This window comes from Corvus cornix, chromosome 1, assembly GCF_000738735.6.
Source record: "Corvus cornix cornix isolate S_Up_H32 chromosome 1, ASM73873v5, whole genome shotgun sequence".
Classification (NCBI taxonomy): Eukaryota; Metazoa; Chordata; class Aves; order Passeriformes; family Corvidae; genus Corvus; species Corvus cornix.
The window spans coordinates 87,014,343-87,040,590 of NC_046332.1; the positions used below are offsets into that span (position 1 = coordinate 87,014,343).

The following is a 26,248-nucleotide window of genomic DNA, read 5'->3' on the forward strand; positions in this document are numbered from 1 at the left end:
AGCAAGATGGAGGTGGTGATCCTGAGCTTGAAAGGTGTAGAGAACAGCGAGCCTTGCTCTGTCAACCAAAGGAATTACGGTGGCAGGGATGACAACAACAGAACACGTGGAGCTCTCAAAGCCCATTAAATAAATAAATAAAATGATGTCTGTGCTCCCTGTGAGCGTTGTTGTTTCTGCTCCATCTTGCTTTGCTCCTGAGGAACACGGCCATAAGAAGGTGGGGTTGCACCTGAGACCCCCTCTGCCCAAGTACCTGGTGTTTGCTGCCTGGCTTCCACGCTGTCTCTGTGAACGCCGGCCACCTCCTCCTGCCCCGCAGCAGCAGGAGCCGGGTTCTCCTGTGAGAGGGCGCAGCACCTTGTGTGCTCCCAAGGCTCTTTGGAGGGGAGTGGGAGGGAAAGCTTTGTACACTGAGAAAATCTGGCTAAGGGGAAGGAATTACTGTACTTAATGTTGCTGCCTCGCAGACAAATTCCCTGCCAGGGAACGTCTCTCATTCCTGGAGCTGCATTTGGTCATTGCCATAATGCGAGTGCTGCCTCCTCGGACCCCCTATTAGGGAAAAGGCCAGTCAGTCAACCTCAGGGTAGATGGTACACTTCTGGTTACACTTCGCCTACAATGCGGGGAGATGCTGGGGATGACGGACCAGCAGAGCCCGGTGAAGGACTGGGGGGGTGTGCCTTGTGCACCCAGGAGGTGTCCTGGGCACGTCCCGCACAGGAATTCTTCCTGGTCACTGTACTGCTGCCCTTCTCCCTGAAAGCTTCCCCCTTAGCCTCTCCATTCCCCCATTTTGACTTAGCTGTCCCATTTGCCTCCAGGTAAAACCTTTTCAAACGTATTTATTTTGACTATCAGGCAGGTTTCATGGCCAAACAGGCCACAATGCTGCCGGCAAGTCCTGGGACCCGTGGGAAGGCAGGAGGGCTGGAGGGAAACTACAGATTGGGGGCATAATTGAGATATTTTCCGGGGCTGCCTGAGGACCAGGAGGGAAACAACAAGATCCGGGGCGCCACTTAGACATTTTCCGGGAGCTGCCCGAGGTCCAGACTGCGGCGAGCAAAGCCGGTTTCGCAAAGCCGGTCGATCGCTGGAGCGCTCGAGAGCAGCCGGCGCTGGGCCCGTTCCCCCTCCGGCCGGCGGGGGGCGCTAGCGCGCGGAGGCCCGCGGCGCGGCCGGGAGCGGGCGGGGCGGGGCCGGGGGCGGGGCGGGCGCGTGCGCGGCGCGCGGCGGTGCCATATGCGCGGGGCGGCGCGCGGGGCGGCGCGCGGTCAGCGTTGAGGGGTCGTGCGCGCCGGTGCCGCCGCCATGGGCAAGAAGCAGAAGAACCGGAGCGAGGAGAGGTGAGGGTTACAGGGAGACCCCTCTCGCTCCCCCGTCCCGCCGCAGGGACCCCCTCGCCGGGCTGCCCGCGGCGGCGTGACACGGCCCATACGGCGCTGAGTCAGGCGCCGGGCCCGGCCGGGGCTCGCGGCCTCATCGCAGGCGGGGCGCGCCAGGCCTGGCTCGGCCCGGCCGTGCGTGTGTTTGTCCGTGAAGGGGCAGGCGGCTTGATTTCCAGCTGAAAAACAGCTGCTTAGTGCAATTGAAGTGATTCAAATGTGGGTTCCTTAATTATTTTTTGTCTCTTACTGGGTATTGGTGCTGTAAATCGTGCTGTGACACTGATACCTACATGTTTCGTATGCTTGTTTAATAAATGCAGATGCTGGATATTTTAGTGGTTGGAGGTTAAGAGAGTCGCCTCTGTCGTTATGTTCATATCGTCGTGGGCAATGCCTCATCTGTGAACTTTTTTGTGTGTAAGAGTTTCCTATAAAGGCAGCTGTATTAACCATATGGAATGCTGACCGAATGACAGTGTGTATATATACACTAGCAGGAGAGAATGTATTTTTATTTATCACTATAAGTAATAATACAAAGAAACAGTCAGTCTAGAGAGTGTTTTTAGTTTTTAATAGTGACAGGTAGTTAAATGAAAACTGATTTCTTGAAACGTGTATGAACTAGAAACTACAACGTTTTTCCTTGAGCCATTAAGTGTTTCTCCTCTGGAAGTTCTCCCTATGACAGCTGTTTCGCAAAATATTTCATCTCGGCGAACTTCTTAGTATTTAGGTATGTATTGATGCTTACTTAAGTCTGATACTCTGTATCAGGTTAGAGTATAAACTGTTTCGGTTTTTCCTGTCCTTTCTGGGTAATGAATGTTTTCTCAGTGAGGTATTTTCATTATCCGTCCGTTTTTCCTGATGCCCGTTGCCATGCCATGTGTGTCGCTTTTTAATGTCTGGTGTTATTGACTTGTTTCACGGGCTGTATTTCACAGGAATATCTTGGGAGAATCTCTGACAAGGAGGTGAGTTGAGTGTGACTTGAGAAAGAGGAGGGAAGGATTGGATGTTTGTGCTCTAAAGGAAAGGAGACCTAATGCTTGTCTTTGTATGCAGTGTGGTAGATGCCAGATGTGTGGAAAAACCTTCGGGTACTGAAACCCTGCTTCTCGGGCCATTTCAGGGATGGCGGCTGGTGTGTAGGGAACACTTTGAGAGTCTTGGTGCCTGCTGGATACTTTATTCTCTCTGTGTATCCCTGCGCATATTTCTCTGTGTAAATTACTGAGCACAGGCCTCTCTGGGGTGCTACACGCAAAATGTCGTTTGTGTCTAAAAGTGGAAGCATACCTTAAAGGAAAGGTCAAGAATTTCTTGTTAGAATAGTTGAAATCTTGAGAGCCTAATGATTATTACTTCAGATTTAAATGTTGCAAAAAAAAAAGAACAGCAGTGCTGTTACAGTAGTTGTGCTCCCTGTTGTCAAGTCCTAAGGTCAGTGGTTTCATCGTGGTGGTGGTGAGCTGCTGCAGAGAGCTGTCAGCATCAGGTGTCCTTCACCGGAAGCGTGTGATTGCTCATGGTTGTGGTTTCATCTTCCTCTCCCTGGGATCCACTTGAGATCATTTTTATATGCTTGCTAATGTGACTTTGCTCTTCACTGATTATTCCATGAAGCTCTGTGGTTAGCTACCTCTATTGGCTAGCTCCACAGTACATCCAAATAAGTGAAAGGGACTGTGTATTAAAGACTATTTCTTTCTTGTTTGTTACCCCTAAAACCGATTTTGTTCAGGTCTGCGTTTCTTTTAGCCAGCGTCTCTCCAGTTGTGGGGTGTCCTGTGCCGAGTCTGTAGAAGCCATCTCTGCTTATCCCATGCCTGTGCTCTGCTGTGTCCTGTCTCTTCCCTTCTCAAGGCCACTACTCCCATACCAGACCGTATTTCTCTACATTATTGTTGTGGAGTTGTGAATATGTCATGCTGTGCAGTGACTGTTTGTCACTGATTCTGCATGAAACTATGGTTGCAGCATGCCCAGGTAAACAAAAGTAGAATCAATTAGGCATAGGCACCTGGTTAGTTAGAGAAATTGCTGTCACAGCTAAATCAAGGAACAGTTGCAGGCAGGTCAGAAGTTCAGCCAAAGTAAGCCTTGACAGGCTTTAGTCCCGAGTCTTGCAAATGTGGTACTGAGCTTAGGAGTTGCTCCTAGCAGGGACAGTACTGTCACAGGGCTACACAGTTGTATGGCATGAGAGGGATGATATGGAAGAAGAATACAAACAGGCATGTGTTGGAGAAAGGAGGACAGGGTGGTTAGACGGGTGTGTTTTATAGCAGGGAGTTTGAGGCATGGAAGTGAGGATGGACCTAGAAGGCCAGTGGTGTTTTGGAATAGGTGTTACCTGCAGAGGTAACTTCTGTTTTGCTTTTTTTTTTTTTTCCTGGTGGTCTTGGTTCTAGGTAACATCCTTGTGAATGTCAAGTTCTCCTGAGAGAGAGGATGCACTGCATGTTTGCATCTGTGGCTTGAATTTGGAGTTCCAAAATCCTCCATCAGTCTCCCTTCCATTTCTGGTAATGTGAGAGAGGAATGGCACTGTGTAATCAAAGGCTTCTAGTTGGATTTGCTTGCTGCATCTTCAGTTCAGTGCCATATAGTGCTGTGCTATTTATTTCCTCCTTTTCCTGTCTTCTTTCCCAACAGTTACATTACAGGTACAATCCCTTATATCCTTTTTGGCTGCAGCACCCAAAGCATGTGGCAGCTTATGGGCACAACTTGTAGTGCAGAGGAAGCATGTGGGAAGATGCAGGTGGTTATGTTTGTGCTGTGAATATTTGTTTAGGAATTTGATGTGGTGACAGGAAGGAGATTTTCTGCTTGACACACTGAGACAAGTTATGTAAGGTACAAGTAATCTTTACTCTGCTTTTCTCCCCTCATCCCCATAGCTTTGACTTCTGTAGTAGAGTTTCCTCTTCCCCTGTTTCCGCTGAGTATGGTAGCGGTCATACTGATGGGTATTAATGTATGTCTGGGAAGTGTGCTGGGAAATGAGGGTGAGGATGAATTTTGTCCCTATGTACATATACCCTGTTTCTATAACAAGACCCTGAGTGAGATGATAGCTGTAGTGAGGAGGAAAAGAACGAAAATGCAAGACTGTAGACTGTTATGAATACATATTGCTACCTAAACACTACAAATCTGTTCATACTGTACCAGCACCTCTGTTACACTGCTCTGGAACTCTCTAAGTGACTCTTGCTGCTTGATTGCTGTGCATCTGCCAGTGAAGAACATGTTTACCTAGAATGGTCAGATATATGGTCCCTTTGTGGTGTGTTAGATGCTTTGTAAAGGTGGAGAGTGTCTTGGGTCAAAATAGCTCCTAAACCATAGGGAAGTTGCTTTGTTTCCTCTTTGAAATTTTTGTGTTTGTGGTGATCACTCACTTTCCAATGAAACTTCATAGCAAATATTTCAATAAAAATATGAGGTATCTGAGTTTTCAAGCTTTCCTAATTGAAGAGCAGGTGTTCTGATGTATAGTCTAGCTCCTTCTGGGAGTAGTGTTATGCTTTTGTTCTTTGATATGGTTGTAACAGCAGAAGGTATGTCAAGGTTCTATCCTTTTTTTTTGAATTTAGTTAGGATTTTTTTTTAATGTGTGTGAAGAAAGGCTGTTATGAACTACGGAACTCTGCTTTGAATCTGAGCCTCAAATTGCTGTTGTAGGTTTCCTAGTGAGTGTGCTATGTACTCTATGTTACAGATTATTGGTTGCCTAGAATATGGGTCTTTCCCTTTGACTGTGTTAGCTTTTAATGTGTTTTTTCCTCATCTCCTAGCTTTAAGTCATCTTCCTTTTCTCTTAATAGTTTTCCTTAGCTTCCAGTAGGTAGTATTTAGGCGTGTTTATTTTTCTGCCCTTTAATAATGTGACCTGTTGCCTAGGCATTCCACTCTGATCATTCATGCTTATTGCTTTAGAAGTTACAGGTACTGCTGTGATTCTGCAGCCAAGAGCGAACACTGCTACTAAAATAAGATTTACAGTGGTCTCTCTTACTGATGCTTTGTATTGCTTTCTGTTCTACAAATTAAATCCCTGGTATTGTCTGCTAGTCAGTCTGTTTGGTTCCTTTTCTATAAATGTGTTAAGTAAAATCTTCTCAGTGTTGTGTAGGGAAGTTCTGTGAAGGCTAGAATGTAGTTGGAAACATTCTGTACACCAGCGTGTCATTGTAAGTTATCTGCTTCTCAAAAATATTTCCACAAGCAAAGCTTTCTTCAGCTCCATCAAGGAGAACAGCCAATAAACCCTTGAAGTCCCTGTTTTGCCAATTTAATCTGGAAGATGGAAGATTTTGTACTGAAAGATGGAGTAAAATAATACAAAATAACTTTTCCATTACAAAACTTATTGTCCTGTTCTATGCAAATGTATATTTCAGTTCCCCCCCAAACCTATAGTTTTTAATACAGGCATTTCATATTTATAAGAAACTATATTTACTTGTTGGATTTTATTTTCAACCAAAGCATCATTGTAAAAAGTCTATAAGGATCTTGAAATATCTGTGGTAAGGGCAGCATAAACCAAAAAACACTGCACTACATTAAGGAGATTGTAAGAAGCAGCTTTTCTTGTGGAAATCTTTATTCTTTTCATTATCTTCATAGGGGCATCTAAATCTCCTATATAACTAATGTTTATGAAAAGTATGAAAACAGTACATTGCAAGCTGTTAGGAATTGCAGAATCTGTTGTTTCAGGTCTCTGAAGACTTCTGGAAGGCCTTGCTCAGAATAGAGGTGTATGGCAAGTTGAAGTTTGCTGTTGTTGGCACTCATAACATCAAGCCAGACAAGCTCTACAAACCTTTGCTGGTTTTAATTGCATTTGTGCTGTCATGTTTTTCTGACTCCATGCATCGCTGTACATTTGGTCTGTGCTGTTCATCACTTAGATGCTGCCTAGGAGTGAAGGTTACAGTTCTGGACACAGCCTCCAATTTACTAACTCTTAATGCTTGCATAACATGCCTTTTCCTCTTCCCTCTGACTTGTCCACAGAAATGGTCCCCTAAGACTGGTAGAGGAATTAATTTTTCTGCACACAAATTATGCGTGCACATAATTCAGTCATTAAACTTGGCTGAAAAAGTGCAGTACGATCTGGTGGGTGTTCTGGCCTGAAAGCAGTTGGTGCCTTACAGAGGTCTTTTGATGATCCTGGTGTTTGCAGCATCAATGACCTATTCTTCCTGTGTGTCAGTTCAGGTTTTCTTCTTTTCTTTTTTTTACAACAGTTCTGAAATGTTAAACATGAATCTGCATCTTAACACCGAAATCTGTTTCTTTAAATACGTGCTGTAAGATGAAGTATTGGTTTTAATTATAGTTAATGTAGGTGGGCATTGTTTGCTCTTCAGGATTATCGGCAATGTAAAGTGTAGTTGTGATGTGGTGTTTTTGTGATGTATTTTGATTTTATACAGTGAGATGTATAGGATGTGGAAATTGTGAAACGCTGAACTTGGTGGTAGTTTCTGTTATCTTTGCACTTTTCTTAAACAAAAAAAAAAAAAACCAAAAGAACTTCTTCAGGGAAGACTGAATGCTAGTTTTTTACTTATGTTTCTTATTCCATGCTTTTAGTCATCTTATTCTCTTGAGATGTAAACACATAAACTGAACCTTGAAGAGCTGCTTTATTCCAGAGAGCCATGTTGCCAGCTACTACCCACAACAGAAGCTTTTTATCTTGAAGTTTTGCTGTGTCTTTATTTAAATGGGAATTTTAGGTTGTGGTGTGGGTTTTGTTTTTTTTTCTCCTTTGGTGACGCTTTCATTTTTTCTTCTTTTCTGGTTGATTGTTGGTTTGGTTTTTCTTTTTGTTTGTTTGTTTTTGTTTGTTTTGGTTTTTGTTTTTTTAATTAATCTGGGTTATATAAAGGAGGCTTCTTATTTTTCTAGAATCTGTTTGGGTTAAAGATGTAGTTCTCTATCTTTTTTTTCAGAAGGTTTTGCTTAGCTGATAGTTATGCCACTCTTTTTCCCCAGCCAAACTTGAAAGAGAAGGCATGGCTCTTTAATATTAATAATGGAATCATTGTCTTGGGAGCCTGAATGAAAAGCAATTACCCTTTTAGTCAGATTTTACTTCCTTGCTCTCTCATGTAATTAGGTAGCTTCACCAGCTTCCTTCATCTATGAAAAATCACAAAGGTGTAGTTCTACATAAAACTCCATCCAGTTGAGCTGTTGAACATTTCAAACCCTGTGGTGTCACTCTTACTGTCCCCAGCTGCCAGCTGTACCTGCTTCCATTGCAGAGCATTCAGTGCTTATGGGCCCACAGTACTAATCAGGTGTGTGTTTTGATCTGCTGCCCAAAAAGGGTTCTCTGCAAGAACTTGTGGCCACAGGATTGCCTGAGCTGATGAGAGGGGAAAGTGTGGCTGGGAATGGGCAAGGAAGTAAATTCTCCCCTCCCCTACACCATAGCTTGAGGAAAAGGCAAGAGGAAGGTGCCCTGTTTCTGGGGTTGTGATTTTTTTTTTTTTTATTATTCTTTAAGCACTCTCAGCAGCAGTGGTGGGTTGCGTAGCTGGTGCTCACATGGACACTCCTTCACTTTCTGGGCTGAGGAAGGAGCACAGTTCATTCTTTCCTGAATTTCAAGCTGTCTCAGTCATATGTAAGTTAAATGTTTTCAGTGAAGTTAAAAACAACAAAAAAGAAGCTGTAGTGTTGAGGTACTTTGATAGGCCAAAATGAGAAAAAGGCCAGGGTTTTGTTTTCATGTTTTGAATAGCCTTGCTGAGCCAGCAGATGCCTGCATTTTTCATTTCATAACCCACTTAAAGAACAAGTTGGTGATGCGGGGTTTTGAACAACTAAATAATCACTTCCAAAGTGGCTTGTGTTTTGGCACAGTTTAAACCAGTTGCTCTAGAAGAACGTGAACTGGCATTCTGTTTTTCAAGCAATCTTAATACTACGGGTGAAAACAACTACAAGTATGTCATTCAGCACTGGTAACTTGCTGGTTTTGGATAATCTTGTATTTAGAAATGCATCCTTATTACTGGCCTTCCAGCTCACATACATGTAGGATGGGTAAGGTGTTCTAGGGAGATAATGGTAAAGATCTGTCTAAAAGTATTAGTTTTACTTGGTCTAAAACTACTGCAAAACCAAACATGTGGAAACAGATGATTCAGCTTCTCTTCAGTCTTTTTGAAGGTCAAGGACTTTTTTTTTTTTCCCCCTAAGCAAAAGAAAATGACTTAATGACAGTGATGTTCCTTTGAAGGTGGTTAGAAGAGCTGGTGTCATGTAACTGATGAAATATCTCAAGGTTGCCTCAGCAAAAACGAGCCTTCTGATTATGCAGGAGTGTGGGCAGTGAGTTCACAGCAGTGATGAAACATTCTTGCTGTGTTAACTTGCTGACTCTTCTGCCCCTTGCACATCAAAGTTTGGTTTCTTTGTTTCAGTCTGTTTTTAATTGTACAGTATTTTCTTATGTTTCAACTTCACCTTTACAGGACAGCTTAAAACCAATCCTAAGTAAAAGATTTTTAGCATGATTTGAGTTAGCGTGTTAACTGTGAGATGAAAGCAGACATAAGTAATCGTGTTTGTGTCGCTCAGTGCAATGGATCAAAAAGTGCTTGTAATCTTTTAGTTTGTGTGTACACTTTAGTTTTGGTTTCAGCAGGACGGTGTTATCCTGTTGACTTTGTTTGCAAAGCTGGAAGTTGGATTTCCAGTAGTTTAGGGCTTGTCTCATTTTAAGCTGAATTCTTCCATTTAATTTCTGCAGTTTCATTTACCTAATTTCAATAGAGTCAAATTGATATGAATGAGGGCAACTCAGCTCCTTTGTATAATCCTATTGCTCCACTCTTTCAGTTCGTGAATGGATTAGTAGTTTTTCTTTGCCCTTTATCTCACTGCTGCCTAATCAGGATGCCATCTCTGTCACGTGTAGCTGCACGGTGCCTGTTTATAATGAAGCTTTTCCTCAGTGTTTGGGGATATGTGTTGTAGGTACTGTAACAAGTGTACTGGAAGTCCTAATTGTGTGTGTTCTTAAGAAAGCATAGGAGGAAAACATGCATGTTTGGTGGTCTTGCCAATATAATGAGCTTGTCTATTATTAGAGAGTCTGTGAAATGCTGTTGGTCAGTTGGCTTTCCTTCACTAGAACCGTCATGGAAAGCTGGAGGAGCTTGTTTGGCAAGGAAGGGCAATTATGCATTTTAGCTGCAGAAGTTCACTGAGCAAAGAAAAATGATGAAAGCTTATTAACTCTTATTTCAATAGCTGTGTTCCTGCATTTGGCTTTGTTTTCCTGCCAAGGAAATATTTCAAATTTCCATGCTGAGATTTGTGTGTTACAGAGGTTATATTGCAGGCAGTCCTTAGTATGACGGGCTCACACTATGAAAATCCCTTAATGATGAATATGTTAACTATGTCAGTACTTGAAGTAAGTTTTTAACCTTCCATGGAAGAGAAAAGTGATAAATAGTTAAAGTGTACTTGTAACTGTTCTGACATACTTTATTAGGGAGCATTGATTTTTTTTTTTTTTTTTTTTTTTTTTTTTTTTTTTTGTGTGTGTGTGTTATTTGCGAATTGTAAGTTTAAGTCTTGATTTGGAGCATGACAGCTTCTCTTCTGGTGAGTGATGCACTGATGAATGCCTGTAATACTGTAGACTGAAAGAAATGGTGGAACTTCAAAATTTAAAAATATATCTTGCTAATTGTGATCAAGTATTAGAAACCATGAACTTCACTATGTGAGGGGTTTTTTTAAGCAAAATGGGAAAGCATGCCTGTAAAAGACTAAAGTAAACCCTAGAATGTGGAAACTAGGATTAACATAAATTTCAGCATCTGTAAATCAGAGTTTGTGTTAGGGTCAACTCTGGTCTCCAGGTGGCTTCTACAGGGAATTTCTAGGTTCTGGCTATTGCAGGCCATTGCATCAGAAAAAGAACTTGATCCAAAACTGTGCTTGTTTCTCATGTTTAAAAAAACCCCAAACACCTCCTCAAATAAAATCAGCCCAACACCTTAGGTGTTTTTAGTATTTTTTGGGTAGATGGGATGTAATAGCTGAGGGGTTGGATTGTTTGTTTTTAAACTGTGTTTCTAGTCTTAAATACTGTCTCCTTGATGTAATAGCAAGAGAAACACAGCAGAGGTTTTTTTTTCTACAGACTGTGCATCTATCAGTCACAAGATTTTTTTTCACTTTTCTGACTCAATAGCTTGCAACTGTGTGGGATCTTATAAATAGCAGAGCTACTGGATGTCTTTGTACATCTGACTGAGCAGTGGTAGGTGACAGCTCTTTTATTTCGTAGCTGTTTTAATCTTCATGCTGAAAGAAATTTCATACTTTCTCTTATAGGCAGGATTTGGATTTGTAGCTTTATTTGTTGTTGATTTTGATTAACATGTAACATGAGCAACTTAGGTTGTTTTGGGTATTACTTTCTCTTACTGGCCTGATTTTATGCTTTGTTTGTTTGAGAGATGTTACTGAACATCCTCTGTTGCCCATGTCTGTCTTAAAAATCTCCAAACACTTACTTGAAATGGTCTGGGTATATTTGATCCTGGTTTGGTACAGAATGTTGTGTTAACACAGCATTTAACTTGTGACACAGTGAATATTCAGGAATCCATCCTTAAGTGGCTTTTTGCATGCAATAGGGGTTTTCATTAGTCTATGCAGACAACTCATACAGAAACCCTTCTGGGCAACTGTTGATTTCTTAATGTAATTTCTAGGGCATTAAGGTAAATATTTTTTCAGTATAAAGTGTGTAAATGTTTCTATGTGCTATTTTAAAGATTTACATTACTGTAATCCTGCTTAAATGGCAAAAGGCAGTGAAATTGTGTAGGGGAGATGTTGAGCACTTTTTCTTTTTGATTAGTGATGTAATTCTAAAGAAAAATTATTCTGTTTGATATCTGAAATGTAGTGATCTCTGTGTGCTTGTTATTGATTACTGCATTCTCCTTTAATGAATGTGACTTGTCTTTCCTCACTGTAGAGTTTTGCCCTATCTTAGGCACAGGCCTTCATGGAAAAATGTCTGCAGCCATTTTTTTGAAAACTGCTTGTTTAGGTTTGAGTGAAGTACACACATTTAATTTGTGCTGTAATTTAAGGCATTGAAATGCTGTTTTAGCAATATCAAAACTCTTTTTATATCTAGCAGCAAAAATAGAGGCTGGTATCAAAGTATGTGAATAACGGGGTGGCTTAGGCTTCACCTGCTAAACAAAGACAAAGGAAAATCAGGGAAGTATCTCCTTCTCAGCAGTGCAATAGCACTTTGTTTTCATTGTAACACTTTCCATATCTCCTTGAGCCTCTTGTGTTGGGGAAATGTGGGGTTATTTTTTTAGTGCAAAGTAGTATGAGCTTGAATGGTCTAAGGTAGTGAGGCTGGGAAATCTGTTTATAAAGTCTTCATGCACAAGCAGTTTGAGGTCAAAATTGAAAACATTCTGATTTATAATACACTTGTCGAAAGAAATGCATCTCTCAAATAGTAAATGCAAGACCTCTACAGTAATTCTCATTCTGGTCCTTTCAGGTTCCTGTATCAGGCCCTCTTAGGTTTGGACCCTCGTAAAGGCTGAATGGAGATCTTGGAGAAGGAGGTTCCTGAAAGAGTGCTTGGGTTTCTGAAATGTGTGTTGGGGGACTGTTTAAAAACCTTTACAGGGAAAAGTTCCATGGTATATCTAACAAAGCCCATAGGAAAGCAGCTCTCCTGTTATGTATCTAAGTGTAGTGGATTCCTTATAAGAAGGAGTAAGATCATCCCCCAGGATTAGGGGGCGCATCTTCTTAATCTTCTTTTCAACTTTCTTATGAAATCCTAGTAGAGTATTATTAGAGTTTTAAAAGGTAAGGAAATTCAAGGTCAGTATGGGAATAAACTTGTAGTACTGGAAGCCAGTGTTTGAATTTCTTGACTTTCCAATATCCTTGCTTGTCAGTTCTTATGAGTTGTAGCTGTATATATAAGTGCACACAGCCTTAATTTTACTTATTTCATTGAGGCTCAAATATTTGAAGCTTGCTCTGTCACTTCTTAGTAAATGGAAGTGTAGTGGAAAATATAGAACGGTTCTTTGGTTTGGTTTGGTTTTTTTGGTTGGTTTTTTGTTTTTTTTTTTGGTCAGAAAAATTTTTCAGAAACTAAGCAGTGGAAGCCAAGTTTGGAAAGGTTTTTGTATTGATGCCACAATTGTGACAGCTGAACAGTCTTTATTATTATTCCCAAACTCCTTGTTTGTGGGTGTTAAAGCTTAATGTCTGTCAAATAGTTTTTTCAGTGTTTGAGATTCCCCTCCCCCCCCCCCCCCCCCAAAAGAAGTTTTCTTCAAAGTTCACTCGAAGTGAGTTATCAACAGCAAATAAACCCTTGCCCCCTTAAAGCCTGTACCCTGGAAAACATGAGGTACCATAGACATCTTTGCTTGTAGCAAAACACCCATGTGATGTGTTTTATGTTTGGACATAACTTTCTGCTAGAATGCATTGTGAAAAGTCAACCTTGATAATACCCATGTAAAATATGAGCTGTTTAGAGGCCTGGTGCTTTAGTATCTAAACAACCACATGATTAAGGTCCTGTAGTAATGGGAGCTTGGAAGAAGTAGTAGTAGAGCATGTATTTTGGTGTTTTAAAACTATTTCAAGCTTGGATATGACTCAGTCTCCTCAGTTAACTCCTAGAGGAAAAGGAGGTAAGCAAGTGTGCTTAATAAACTTGATATTTAGCAATTAATGCAAAAACAAGTTTGAGGGCCTATGTGTAGGCCTAGATATAGTGTAGTTAGCCTGACATTAGGGCTTTAATTCTAGGTGTAGAAGTGAATGGCATCTTTATTTCAGCTGTTACCCCTGGTATACAGCCAGTTAAACTGCTTATAAAAACAGCTCTTAAATTGCTGAAACATCAAATCGTCTTAGGGTGAGAACAGCCAAAATGTGTATTTTCTCTTGAGGGAGGTGAGAATTACTGTAGAGATCTTGCATTTACTATTTGAGAGAGACATTTCTTTCGACAAATCTATTCCAAATCAAGTCAGCACATGAGGGAGTGTTACTAGGTATATTTTAGGTGTGTTTTTTCTTCTCCTGGCTAAGAGTATCTCTGGCAATACTGGTGCTGTACAGTGAGGTACTTTGTTGTGCTGCTTTTTATTTGGTTTGTTCAGTCTACCCAGAAGAAAATATAAGATCTTAAAAATACAAATAATTGATCTTGGCCTTTAAATAAATGGAGTACTTTGTTGCTTAGTTGTGCTGTTGTCACATACAGACAGTATTTGGTGACTTGCATATTCCCAATATGTGGGATAAAATGTGAGTGTCAGCATTCACTTGCAAAAGAATCCAGCCCTTTCCTTTTTGCAAAGAGAGCTGCAACTAAGACTTACTGAATTTTTAGAATCTGTAGCTGAATAATTAAATACTTGGTTTTCTTTATTAAGGTTCAACTTCTGAGTTTATAAATTGGCAAGACTGAAGCTCTGATAGTTTAGAATTTGCTGATGTCTTGAAAGTCCTGAATCTGGAAGAAATTAATTTCCCTTATTTTCTGGATACAGTTTTGGGTATTTGGTGGGCCAGCCTTTGGCTGATTTGTCCTGAGTGGATGCTAATACATGAGACAGTGACATTGTAAAACAACAGTTTTCTGCCCAGGTATCTAAGAGGGAGTTAAATTGAATATTAACAGCTTGTTGAGTAAACGGGTTTTGAAACTGCCAGTTGTGATAAAAGTAGCATCAGACCAGTTTTGATCTGAATACTGAAGCTTTAAGTGTGAAGCAGGGAATAAGTAAGTCTCCTGTCTTATAATTGTACTGTGAATGTGATCAGGTGGTAAAATGTCTGGACAAAAACTTCTTTTGGCTTTCTTTAGGCCTCAGAGAGGTAATACTAAGGCAAGTGGTACAAATGGTTGCTTGCCAACTTCATTGGTATTTTTTATGATCTGCTTTAAAGACTGGCTTGGAGCTGAACTCTGTTCTTCTGTGTGACTTCTTTTCTTGAGAGATAATAAAATTTTCAGTCTGATGGCAAAGCATAGGCAACTGTTATTGTGAGTCGGAAGTTGTAAAGAACTTCCACTTACTTGGTTAATAAAAATACAGTCTTTTTTTGTTTGCAAAAGGATGTTTGAGGGAGCAGATAAATATCTTAGTTGGATTCCCTGGCTGTGATTTGCAAAATTTCTTCTGTTTGTGCTTCATTTTTACACTTCGATTGTGGTGGCTGCTTTTCTATCAATGACACCTGTAATTTGAAGGGCCAAACAACATCTTTTGGAGGAACAAAGTCAAACAGTCTAGTTACATTCTTCCAAGAATGTACATCAAATTGCACAGCTCAACTTTTAAAGTCGTTGTTGCAAGAACTGAATGTGTTTTATTGTTCCACCTCCCTTCATGCAGATGACATGTGTGAAGGTTTTTCCTTCACTTCCTACTGAGTGGAATAAGGTAACAGTGCACAATCGTTTGTTAAACGTGGGGTATTTTTTCCTGCATTGCATATGTTTTGTGATTGATTTTGCATTTTCAAACTTTTGTTTTATTCAGATGGCTTCTACTTACGTAAATTCAACGTTTGAACTAGTGATAACCCTGCTTTCCTTCTTCATTTCAGTGCAAAAGATGATATTGATATTGATGCCCTTGCTGCAGAGATAGAAGGTGCAGGAGCTGCAAAGGATCAAGAGCCTCAGAAATCCAAAGGCAAAAAGAAAAAAGAGAAGAAGAAACAAGATTTTGAGTAAGTTTGGGCTTTTTCCACCTGCCTGATCTTATTCCATTATCCAAAAACTCAGTTATCTAAATGCCCTAACTTCTTTCTTATTCTAGTGAAGATGATATCCTGAAGGAGCTGGAGGAACTGTCAATAGAGGCACAAGGAGGGAAAGTTGACAGGGAACAACCTTCTACAGGAAAGGTGAACACTGAAAGGGAGGTGGGCTTTTTAATAGGAAATAGTTATGAGACACTTCTGTCCCAGAGAAATTCTAGTGTTGCAGTGTAGTTGGAGATCCAATCTGAGACATGTAGCTAGCATGTTCTTTTAGTTATATTTGATCATATTTTCATAGTAAAGTCAATCATGAAAAAAGCCATGTCTTCATGCTGATAATTATTCAAAGCCAATCAGAATAAATCTTAATTGTGGGCTGAAGTATGGTACACTCAGCAGGAATAGTTATTGCTTTCAAACTTTGTCTTCAATAAGAGAGGTTTTTTGTGATGTATCTCAATGCTACTTCTTAGCTCTTGAGGGCAAGTAACTTTTCATGGCTGATTATTGAATTGTTTAATTACTAGGTTGAAAATGACAATGAAGAAAGCTTATCAAAACAAGATAAAAAGAGGAAAGGAAAGAGTAAAAAAGCCAATCTGGAAAATGACTATGACAGCGAGGAAGTGGAAGATAAAGATAAAAAATCTAAAAAAACTCAGAAAACAAAACAAGACATGCTTTCTGGCAGTGATGATGATGATCATGAGACACAGCTTAAGAAAAGCAAAGGGAAAACTCAGAAGTCAAATAAAAAACACGATTTGTCAGAAGATGAAACTAACATTAAGAAAAGCAAAGAGCGTGGGGGAGGAGTGTCTACAGGCGAGAGTGGTGATGAATCAGATGAGGTCTCCCAGTCTAGAAAACGACAAAAGAAAAACCAAAAGCCAAAGTCTGCTCCTGCTGCTGAAAGTGGGGATGATGAAGAAGAACCTTCATTCAAATTAAAAACAGCGGCTCAGAAGAAGGCAGAAAAAAAAGAACGTGAAAGAAAAAAACGTGAAGAAGAAAAAGCTAAATTGAGGAAACAGAAAGAGAAGGAAGAACTAGAAGGTGGTAAAGAACCAGCAAAGCCAAAGGAATCTCTAAGAAAAGCTGAAGAGAAGGCTTCTCCTGAAGCTACAGCAATCCCTGGCCCTAGGGAAAAAGGAGAGACTCCTGCAGGAGCAGAAGGTTTGTAATATCGTTTCTAAAACTGTAATTTAAATACCACAGTTTCTACAAGGCCAGAGAGGTGCCAGGCAGTGAGGATAATTTGTTGGTTTATTTTGAATTGTGAATACTGGATATTTGGTAGCCTTGTCTGCCCCTCTGTGTTGGCTCACAGGTGGCTGTGTTTTCTGGCCTGTAGTCTGTTCAGGTACATGGGAAAACAAGCCAGGTGATGAATTCTCATTACAGTATATGATTACAGTTCTGTATAGCAAGAGTATTTTTTTCACTTCACTTACTCTGATACTTTAAGACTTCAGGCCATGACTTGAGACAGTTTTATTGTTTTCATTATGAAATTTTTATGTAGAAGCCAGAGAAAATATTCCTCATTTGATGTTATTTATCATATTTGAAATATAAATTGTACTTAGAGTATCTTTGAAATTTCTGGGATCTTTGAGTGTATGCCTGTTCTTTCTGTAGCTGATGACAATGAGGGGGACAAAAAGAAAAAAGACAAGAAAAAAAAGAAGGGTGAGAAAGAAGAAAAAGAGAAAGAGAAGAAGAAGGGTCCCAGTAAAGCCACAGTTAAAGCCATGCAAGAAGCTTTGGCTAAAATGAAAGAGGAGGAGGAAAGGGCAAAAAGAGAGGAGGAAGAACGCATAAGACGATTGGAGGAACTTGAAGCAAAACGCAAAGAGGAGGTAACCTTAATCTGTCTGCTTGCTGGTGCAGTTGGTGAATTAATCCTTAATATGTTTCTTGTAAAAAGAATATACTTGGGCAGCTTTTGTGTAAAGCATGCTTTAGAGTTTCTGCATGTTTTTTTCTCTAGGAACGATTAGAGCAAGAGAGGAAAGAAAGAAAGAAACAGAAGGAAAAAGAGAGGAAGGAGCGTTTGAAGAAGGAGGGAAAGCTTTTAACAAAAACTCAACGAGAAGCCAGAGCCAGAGCAGAGGCTACTCTTAAACTACTCCAAGCTCAGGGTAAGCAGTAAAGTTTAATAATAATTAAAACCAAACCAAGAAATGCAACCAACTTCCTATCCGTTATTGCTCTGTGTTTATTTTTTTTCCTCTCTGGAGCTAGGAGGGAGGGTACTGAGTGATTCCATGTAAAGGTGCTCTGTTGTCAAGGAAGGCAGTGTGCACCCTCCCTTCTCCTTTATTTTTGAAGTAGGTTTAAGTGTCTGTATTTTCATCTTACACTTTAAATATACAACTTTTTAATACTGCCTACTTTCAGTTAAAGATGTTAGTTGTGGAACTTAGGAAAAAGCACTTAAAGAAGTGGTGTAGTCCAAAGGCCAGGAAAAGCAGATGGGCTGTGTTGAAGGTCTTGTAAGACCAGTGATCTGGATCTTGTTGAATTAGTTCATGTGCTCAATTAGGCAAGTGCATTGTTTTACTTCAAAAACAACGGGGGAAGTCCGTGGAGAAGATGTGTTTTTCTCTGGGATTTGCAGAAGTATGTAAGAGCTTTCCTACTTTTTCTGTGAAATATGATCTGTCTCCATTGCAATGAAGCAAATTTGTCCAATATATTGTAAGTAAAATGTCCTAATTGTTCTTGGTGTCTGGTTTGTGACTAAAAAAAGAAAGTAATTTGTGAGCGCTGAGTGTCTTTGTATTTGTAGAGTACACTGTCTGAGACTTTACTGGTAGGTGGATGTATAAATATAGGAATCTCTGTAGCTAGTAAAATGTTTGGAGTTCTTAAACATACACAAAGGCTATTTCTCCTCGGTCGTTGCTGTAGCTATAAGAATCTTTCTATTTATGTGCCCCTACAACTGGATTTTTGTTGAATCTGCAATATAAGTCACTCAGTAACTGAGAAAATTTTTAACGTGCAGCAGGAATTAAGTTTTTAATTTGTCTTTGCACGAAACTTCTTTTGATTGAATCCCTTCATACATTACAGCACCTGCTTCCTGGTGAGGCAAAGATGAAGCTGGTGAATTGAACCTGGCATTATTTTAATACCTGAAACCATCAGTGTTGTAAAATTAAAAAAAAATAAAACAACAACAAACCAAAACTCAAACCCCCAAACAAACAAAACAAACAAAATCCACCAACCTCCCAACATGGAGCAAAAGGGAAAATGCCATCTGCTGAGCAACTTTAAGCATTTAAGAAGAGTTGTGGCTCTGAACTACTCCAAATTGTCTGAAATCAGGAGCCTTGGCAGACAGGTTTTAAGTGAGTTTTTGCATAGCAGACCTTAAAGATAAACCTGAGGTATACGTTCATGACATTTTATGTAGGTCTGTGATTAACTTCAAACCTGCAGTTGTAGAATCTGATTTGATTTACTGTTTATTTTTTGTTTCATTGCCATCCCCTTCTTCCAGTTATCTGACCTCTTTTTGAGAGCAGTCAGGAGTATCTGAAGACCCATACTTCACTCAAGTTTTCTAGCTTTTGAATTCAGACTTTTAAAAAAGATAAAATATGCACTGAACCCACTTTCTACTCTTTCTTCCTCCATCTTCCAATTTTGGAAGACATGTTGTTATTTAAATCAAAGTTTAATAATTACCTGGATTTTCTTTTTAACAAATCTTTTGTTTTGTTTTGCAGGTGTTGAAGTGCCATCCAAAGACTCTGTGCCAAAGAAGAGGCCAATATATGAAGACAAAAAGAGAAAGAAGCAGCAGCAGCCAGAAAATAAAGAAGGTGTAGTTTGCATATAGGGAGACCTAATAGATTAGTCACATTTCTGGAAATATTTCTGAAATAAATCAGCTAATCTTAAGCTAATTGCACTTCAAGGTGCCTCTGGGGGTTTTTTTTTAATATCCCTGCCCTCACATCCAAGTGCTGATGCATTAGGATCCTAAAGTTGTTTTGAAGGCTGCTCTCTTAATCCTTTTTTTTTACAGTCTACTTGACTGTTATTTTTTCCTAACCTGGATAGTGTCTTTAGATTTTCTAAATGTTGGATATGTACAGAGTATAAAGGCCTTTTATGAATGTGACATTGAATGCTTTGTGTGCATATGTAGGTCAAATACAAAGTAGTTTAAGTAGTAATAACTTATGATTAAGTCTGAGTTTGTCCCAGGATGAAAAGGGATTGATCCTAGTTTTAGTACTTTTAAATTGGAGACAGTTTGTTCATTTGTTTTCTTGTATATAAAAACAGATTTCAGCTCCTGGGTGCCAGTTGTTCAGAGTAGTTCAAAGAGCTTGCATTTTTGAAACCTTAGAATTTATTGCACTGGCTAGATGTAGGTTGGACATTTTTTTTACTTCGGTGGTTTCCCTGGGGGTTGCTGTGGCTCTTAAGGCTAATCCTTAGTTTAAAAAATGTAGATGTATTTCTTACTTAGCTAGTTTTTCTTTTTTTTTTTTTTTTTCTTAATTTCACATTAGTTATGTGCCTGCTTATCATTTATGGAGTGTGTGTAAAGAATTGAAAATGCTGCTTCTCCGAATTGTATTTTTTTTTTTGTTTGTTTTTTTTTTTTGTTTTTTTTTGTTTGTATTTTTAATGGAACAGTGGGGGAAGTATGGGTAGTTCATTTGTATTATGCCATTTTCTCTTGTCTTTTAAAAGAAGTGAGGAGTTTTTAATGTCAATAACTGACCTATCTTATAAATCTATTCAACTGCTTAGAAAGCCAAATGTTTTCCGAATAAGCTGGAGTGGAGCTGTATGTATGAGTAAGTCAGTTTGCACTTTGAAAGTATGTAGCAACCAACTTCCTGTCTTGCAATTCCAGAAAGTGTGGAGGTAACTTCCCCAGCTGAAGATGCAGTAGAACTGGAAACACCAGTAAAAGAAGAGACTCCTCTTCCAGCAGAGCCAGGTTGGTAGTAATGCTAATAAATTTCAAACACTTAAGCATGTGTGTCAGTGCTGCATGATAGTTATCATACCTTGCTGGATGGGGCTAAATGGCCATCCTTTCTTGAGGTAGTTGCCTTTTTTTTTCTTTCTTAAGGGAGGAACTACTGAAATTTTATGGAATAAAAGGCATGAAGCCTCAAAAGGAGTGTATAAACGTCCCTTATTCAGGGTGAACTCCAGCGTTCAATTGGCTTAGTCAATTATCTCCAGTAAGCATATTCTGTGCCCTATTCACTCCCCTGACTTTTCATTTGCTTTTTCAAGTCTGTTTTGTCAACAGTTAGGTGGAGGTAGGGAGGAAATATTCTGCTTCTAGTACTGATAGTGCAACATTCACAGTGCTTGTATTCTTTATTGCAGATATTTTGCTTTCACAAGTACTGAATGCAGAGGATATGTGTTAGCTTGTGAAACTGAGTTATCAGCAAGTGATTGTTACCCTCATTTTTGCCTACGCACAGCACTTGCTTTATCAAAATCACATTGTACTGGACTTCTTCCTCAGCAAGGAGACTGTTTCAATTTTTACCCTTATTATTAAGTCAGACAAATACTGACAAAATGTGCAGCTTTTGAAAACAAAGCTGAAAGTGTCCTGTGATTCTAGCTTGGCTTATCTTATGATTGGCATTCCATTGCCATAAGAGAAGGGCTCACCAGCAGAATGTTAGTTCCTAGCTAATATTCTAGCAGTGTGGAACTTAGTCTTCATTTCAGAGAGCTGAAATTTTTGACACGTGCTGCAGCAAATATATATTGTATAATGCTTCTTTTGGAGGGGGTTGCAAGTTTGCCTTTTTCCATTTGTCTCTTACTAAGAGCTGCAGTCTCTTAGTAAATCTTACTGAATTCCTTCTGAATGAATATGTTTAATGCTTCTGGAATCCATGGTATAATTATTTTAAGGCACCTGGTGTCCTTCTTGTAGACAATTTGTATTTTCTCACTAATTACAATTCTACTTTAAGTCGTATTCTTGTTTCTCTGTTACTTTGTTACACATCGTGACTGTTAATTGGGCAACTCCTTGCAAGGATCATGATTGTTGTAGAGGTTTGTGTGGCAGGCATGATGCAGGCACTGACGTGATATGCAGACAGGAGCTAGATGAGTTGGTTTTCTGTGTCTTTCACAAAAGTTTGTCTAGGCAAAGATGCTAGCACTACATGATTTTTGTGGAGAATTGGAGATTATTTCTTAAGTATGCAGCATCTTCTTTTTATGGAATGTGGAGATAATTCGATAGAATTATGGTAACAGCAAACTTGTAAATTGCAGTTGTCAGTATGTCAAAAAAAAGGGCATCTAAAAATGTTGTATGTTGCTGGACTGACTTTTTTTAACTTTTATGTTGGATTTCTTAGTTTCAGAAGAAAAGGAGGAAGAAGATGAAACAGAAGATGCAGGTCTGGATGACTGGGAAGCTATGGTTAGTGATGAAGATGGAGAGAAAGGTGGGCATGTAGATACCAAATGTATGATTTTTCTGGTTAAGAGGCTTTGGGCTGAGTTTTCTGTTTCTATAGAAAACAATATTTTATTTAGATTTTTTTCTCTACTCTGTTAGATAAATTGTGAGGTAAGTTTGATGATAAATAGATGTAAGAATCTCTTCTCAAAAGCAGAGCTTTCAGAAGTCACACACATACTGCTTAAGACAACCCTTTGGAAATACTCTTATGTGCAATTACCATCTAAAATGATTAGGTTGTAATTTTTTGTTGGTTTTTTATGGGAGTAAAAATCCTCTTCTCTAATATGTGCTTAAACCACCTTTGGAAGTTTAGGGAAACCTTTTACCTGGTATTGTATTTCTCTAGTAATTGTTCCAAAGCCATAGTATTTTTATGATATGAATCTGGCAACATCTAGGAGAGATGTTTTCAAAGAAGTGGGGGTCTAAAATGGTGTGAAGGTTAAGTGTGCATGTGTTATAGTAAGTTCTCTTCTACAAGGGAAGGCTGAGAGAATTGGGATTGTTCAGCCTGGAATAGAGAAGGCTTGGGGGTGACCTAATTGTGGCCTTCCAGTACCTGAAGGGAGTTTACAGGAAAGATGGAGTGAAACTATTTACAAGACCATGTAGTGACAGGACAAGGGGAAATTGATTCAATCTGAGAGTAGGTTTAGTTTAGATATTAGGAAAAGATTCTTTACAGCGAGGGTGGTGAGGCACTGGAACAGGTTGTCCAGAGAGGTTGTGGATGCCCCATCCCTGGAAGTTTTCCAGGCCAGGTTGGATGGGGCTTTGAGCAACCTGGTCTAAGTGGAAGGTGTCCCTGCCCTTGGCAGGGGGGCTGTAACTAGTTGGTCTTTGAAGTCCCTTTCAGCCAAAACCATTCTGTGATTCTATGGTACGCCTCTTTGAGAGGCAGGTTTGGAAGAAAGGAAGGAAGAACATCCATATTCCTGTGCACGTGTGCCAAAGGCCATAGTCTGTCTGCATTCAACAACAGTGCTTATGGGGAGCTTAAAACTGTGCAAGAGTGCAGGGATAACTTCTCAGGTATTTTTTTCCAGTGGTGGAGAAAAGTGTTTTTCTGTGAGCCATCCTGAACAGGAGTTTGTTACTGGACTTAGTGCTTCCATAATGTCTTCATTGTTTCTTATGCTCAAAGACTATTTATTCATCAAATACTTTTTACTTGCTCAAGCCTATACTTGTGACACCTGTGCTTTCAAGTGTAGTGCTTGATAATACAGATACATACAGCAGAATGGACTTCATTCCAGCACAGGTCTGTTCCTCTGGTGCTTTTGAGTTCTAAGGGCTGCTCACCTTCTTGAGCGTTTGTTTTAGTCTGGTACCACTGTCCTGGAGAGGACATAGCACTTCTTACTGCTTGGATTTGAAGGCTCTGCCAATGGGATCCAGAAAAAGAACCTTCCTGGGAATTAGATTTAGTGTATTACTAAGATGATGGACTATGAGAGTAGCAAGGAAATGTAACTCGTCTCTAGGAGTAGTGAGCCTGCCAGCAGTGCTGTAAGGAGGAGAATCCATGGTTTTAAAGTGATCATCGGCTTGCATCTTATGATTTTACAGATGATTATAAATGGGAAGCTTTCAAAGAAAGAAAATTACTTTTTGATAGTTCTTTTTGTCTGCTTATTGAAGAATTACTATGAAAAATGATTAATCTTCTCTGAACAGTCAAAGAAAACCTGAAGATGAGACTTTTTTATAGGCGTGAAAGAGACAATTTGTTCTGATTGTTATATCTGATTAAATGTGCATTCCTGATCAGCAGTACAGAATCCATATAGTAATGATCTGGAGTATTTTGGCTTTATTAAAAAGGTGTTGGTGCATTATTCCTTTATGAAGTGCACATGACTTCAAAGAACATCTGAATGTTTGCAAATAATGTTAAACATAAGTGTGCTGATAATATGGTTCTTCACCCCACCCCAAACTTGCTTTGCTTCTGGATTTGAAACGCAAGCCAGCAACTCTGAACATAAAACACTTTTTATTTTTAACATTGGAAGTTGAAAAATGGTCTTGACAAGCACTTATTGTAGCACTTACTCTGTCTTCATTCTTCTCTAGTAGTCTCTTTTGCTGTCTCATGCCATCTCCCCCACAAGTGTGAACTTAATAGAGAATTTTTACTTTAGTGTTTTTTTTTTGTTTTTTTTTTTTTTTTTTTTTTTTTTTTTTTTAGCAGAGAGCAAACCTGTCCATATTGAAGTCAAAGAACAAAATGAAGTGGACGAGGAAGAGGAGGAGGAGGACGAGGAGGAGGAAGAGGAAGAAGAGAGTGAAGAATCTGAAGATAGTGAAGGCAGTGAAGATGAGGATGAAAAGACTTCAGATGAGAGAGAGGCAGACTCCCAAGCTATTGGAAAACAATCTATGGAAAAAAAGCCCAGCAAGGAGATTAGCTCTGATTCTGAGTATGACTCTGATGATGACCGCACTAAGGAGGAGCGTGCTTATGACAAAGCTAAACGGAGAATTGAGGTATTAAGATACACTTGGATTCTTGTGTTGTATAACAAACAGATTAATTTTCAGTTAATTTCATCAAATTTGTCAAAATGGTGGCTGTGTCAGGGCTAATATTTAAGCAGGTTCATAAATTGTGTTAATTAAAAAAAATATACTTGGTTTTGTCTGAAGATAAAGTATTTGTTTTTAGGTAATTTGACCACAAAGATGGCAATTTCAGTGTTGTTGCCCTCCAGCTCTATATCCCTCCTGGAGAAAGAGGCTTTTATCCTTTACAGATAGATATTTTCAAGTTTTAGATGATGTGTCTAAACTGTTCAGTGCTTTCATGGCTACTCATGTTCTTGGTTTCCTCACCCAAGGTGCTAGTTCAGAATGCACCATCAGCAAAGCCACTGTTAGTGGCTATAACAACTTAGCCTACTAGGCTGTAACCAGAACCAACCAACCAAAAATTTAACTGTTGAAAATTTTTGATTTATCAAAAGAGGGTTGACAGACCTTAAATTGCCTTGAAAGTATAAGTCCCACAGTTAACTCTGTGTTTGTATGTATGTAATCAAGTCAAGAGGTGAGCTGTGGTTTTTGGTTTATACTTACCGTTTTTTATGTGTCTTTTACATAGAAGCGACGAGCTGAAAACAGCAAAAATATGAACACTGAAAAGCTCAGAGCACCAGTTATCTGTGTCCTGGGGCATGTAGACACAGGCAAGACCAAAATTTTAGATAAGGTAAGGTGTGGAGTGTGAAAGCACTGCCGGTGCCTCTTGCTTAAGCACATATTTTTTTGGTTGAAGACAGAAAGAATTAGAGTGTGCTCAGACATAACTTTAGTCTCTTATATGTAAGTATTTCTGGTCTTTTTTTGTCATTAGCTCCGCCACACTCACGTGCAGGACAGTGAAGCTGGTGGTATCACTCAGCAGATTGGTGCAACTAATGTTCCCCTTGAAGCTATTAATGAGCAAACCAAGATGGTGAAAAATGTAAGTTACAACACGTCACCAACTGCATCTTAAAAATATGAAATGTAGATTAATAAAGGCCTTGTGAGATTGCCTGACATGGACAGATGTACTTTCCCCCCCTCTCTTATTTTGGGGTTGTTTTTTAATTCCTATCATTCCCCCGCCAAAGGGGAGGTTGTCTCATTTTTCATACATTCGTTAATTTCAGTTAATGCATTGCTGTTTCTTCAGAAAAATATGCAAGTACTGTTTACTATGTTCTGGACAGTGCATATATGTACATAGACTGTTTACTTGTCAGTATTTTGATTGTAAATTGAGACTTTTGAAACCTTAAGACTCTTGAAACCTCTTGAGTATATTTTCTGTTAAAAACTTAGCCTTTGCTGTATGTGCTGAAATTTGGCCAATTCCTGGGTGATGAATTTTATCGTGTTACACAAATAGTAACTGTTCTGTATTGTTTGTTTCGGGTACTATATCCTATTTTGCTCGCAGAAGCAGCTGGCTGCACAGCCTTGGTGTAGTAACGGCTTTTTCCGAGATTTTACTCAACTTACTAAATATGTAAAATTAGGGGAGAGGAGAAAATCATCAAGATAAGGATGGTACATCTCACTACCCTGAAATGTTTTTTTCTTCTGTAGGCTGCCTTGTCTTACAGATTTTAGCTTGGCTTATGGCCAGTTGATACCTGGAGGAATGTGCTGCATCATTTCTTTAATATTGAAATGACTGGTGACTGATTAGGTTTATAGAAGGTGCTGGCCTTAAAATATGTATCTGGATTTTTGAAGTGCAGACTGTCAGTAATGTTGCCAGCTCTTTTTTTTTTTTCTTGTGTAATCTCTACAAGATGTCTAATATTTTGAAATGTTAGTTTGACAGAGAGAACATAAAAATTCCAGGCATGCTGATAATCGACACTCCAGGACATGAGTCCTTCAGGTAATGTTTTCTCATAATGTTGTACTTCTCAGAACTGATGGCTAAAGCATTTGGGGATATTTTTAGCAAAGTGTGAGGTCTTTGCTTAATTCATTGTGTTAGTTCTCACTTGAAAAA

General features: G+C 39.4%; 1 protein-coding gene across 3 annotated transcripts in view; it reads left to right on the forward strand.

The window, feature by feature from the left end:
- Window positions 1-26,248, forward strand: part of EIF5B (eukaryotic translation initiation factor 5B) — a 38,738-nt gene that overhangs the window by 512 nt on the left and 11,978 nt on the right. The window contains exons 1-13 of one of the 3 annotated variants that reach the window (XM_039548577.1): window positions 1,234-1,352; window positions 15,084-15,209; window positions 15,299-15,386; window positions 15,770-16,418; window positions 16,884-17,104; window positions 17,236-17,386; window positions 18,986-19,081; window positions 20,131-20,217; window positions 21,623-21,712; window positions 23,927-24,225; window positions 24,839-24,946; window positions 25,091-25,201; window positions 26,064-26,131. In XM_039548577.1, coding sequence (XP_039404511.1) covers window positions 1,318-1,352; window positions 15,084-15,209; window positions 15,299-15,386; window positions 15,770-16,418; window positions 16,884-17,104; window positions 17,236-17,386; window positions 18,986-19,081; window positions 20,131-20,217; window positions 21,623-21,712; window positions 23,927-24,225; window positions 24,839-24,946; window positions 25,091-25,201; window positions 26,064-26,131 — 2,129 coding nt within the window. In that variant the 5' untranslated portion in view covers window positions 1,234-1,317. Of the gene's footprint in view, window positions 1-1,233; window positions 1,353-15,083; window positions 15,210-15,298; window positions 15,387-15,769; window positions 16,419-16,883; window positions 17,105-17,235; window positions 17,387-18,985; window positions 19,082-20,130; window positions 20,218-21,622; window positions 21,713-23,926; window positions 24,226-24,838; window positions 24,947-25,090; window positions 25,202-26,063; window positions 26,132-26,248 lie in introns of those variants that run through there. The other 2 variants (XM_039548581.1, XM_039548585.1) reach the window with 2 other exon arrangements.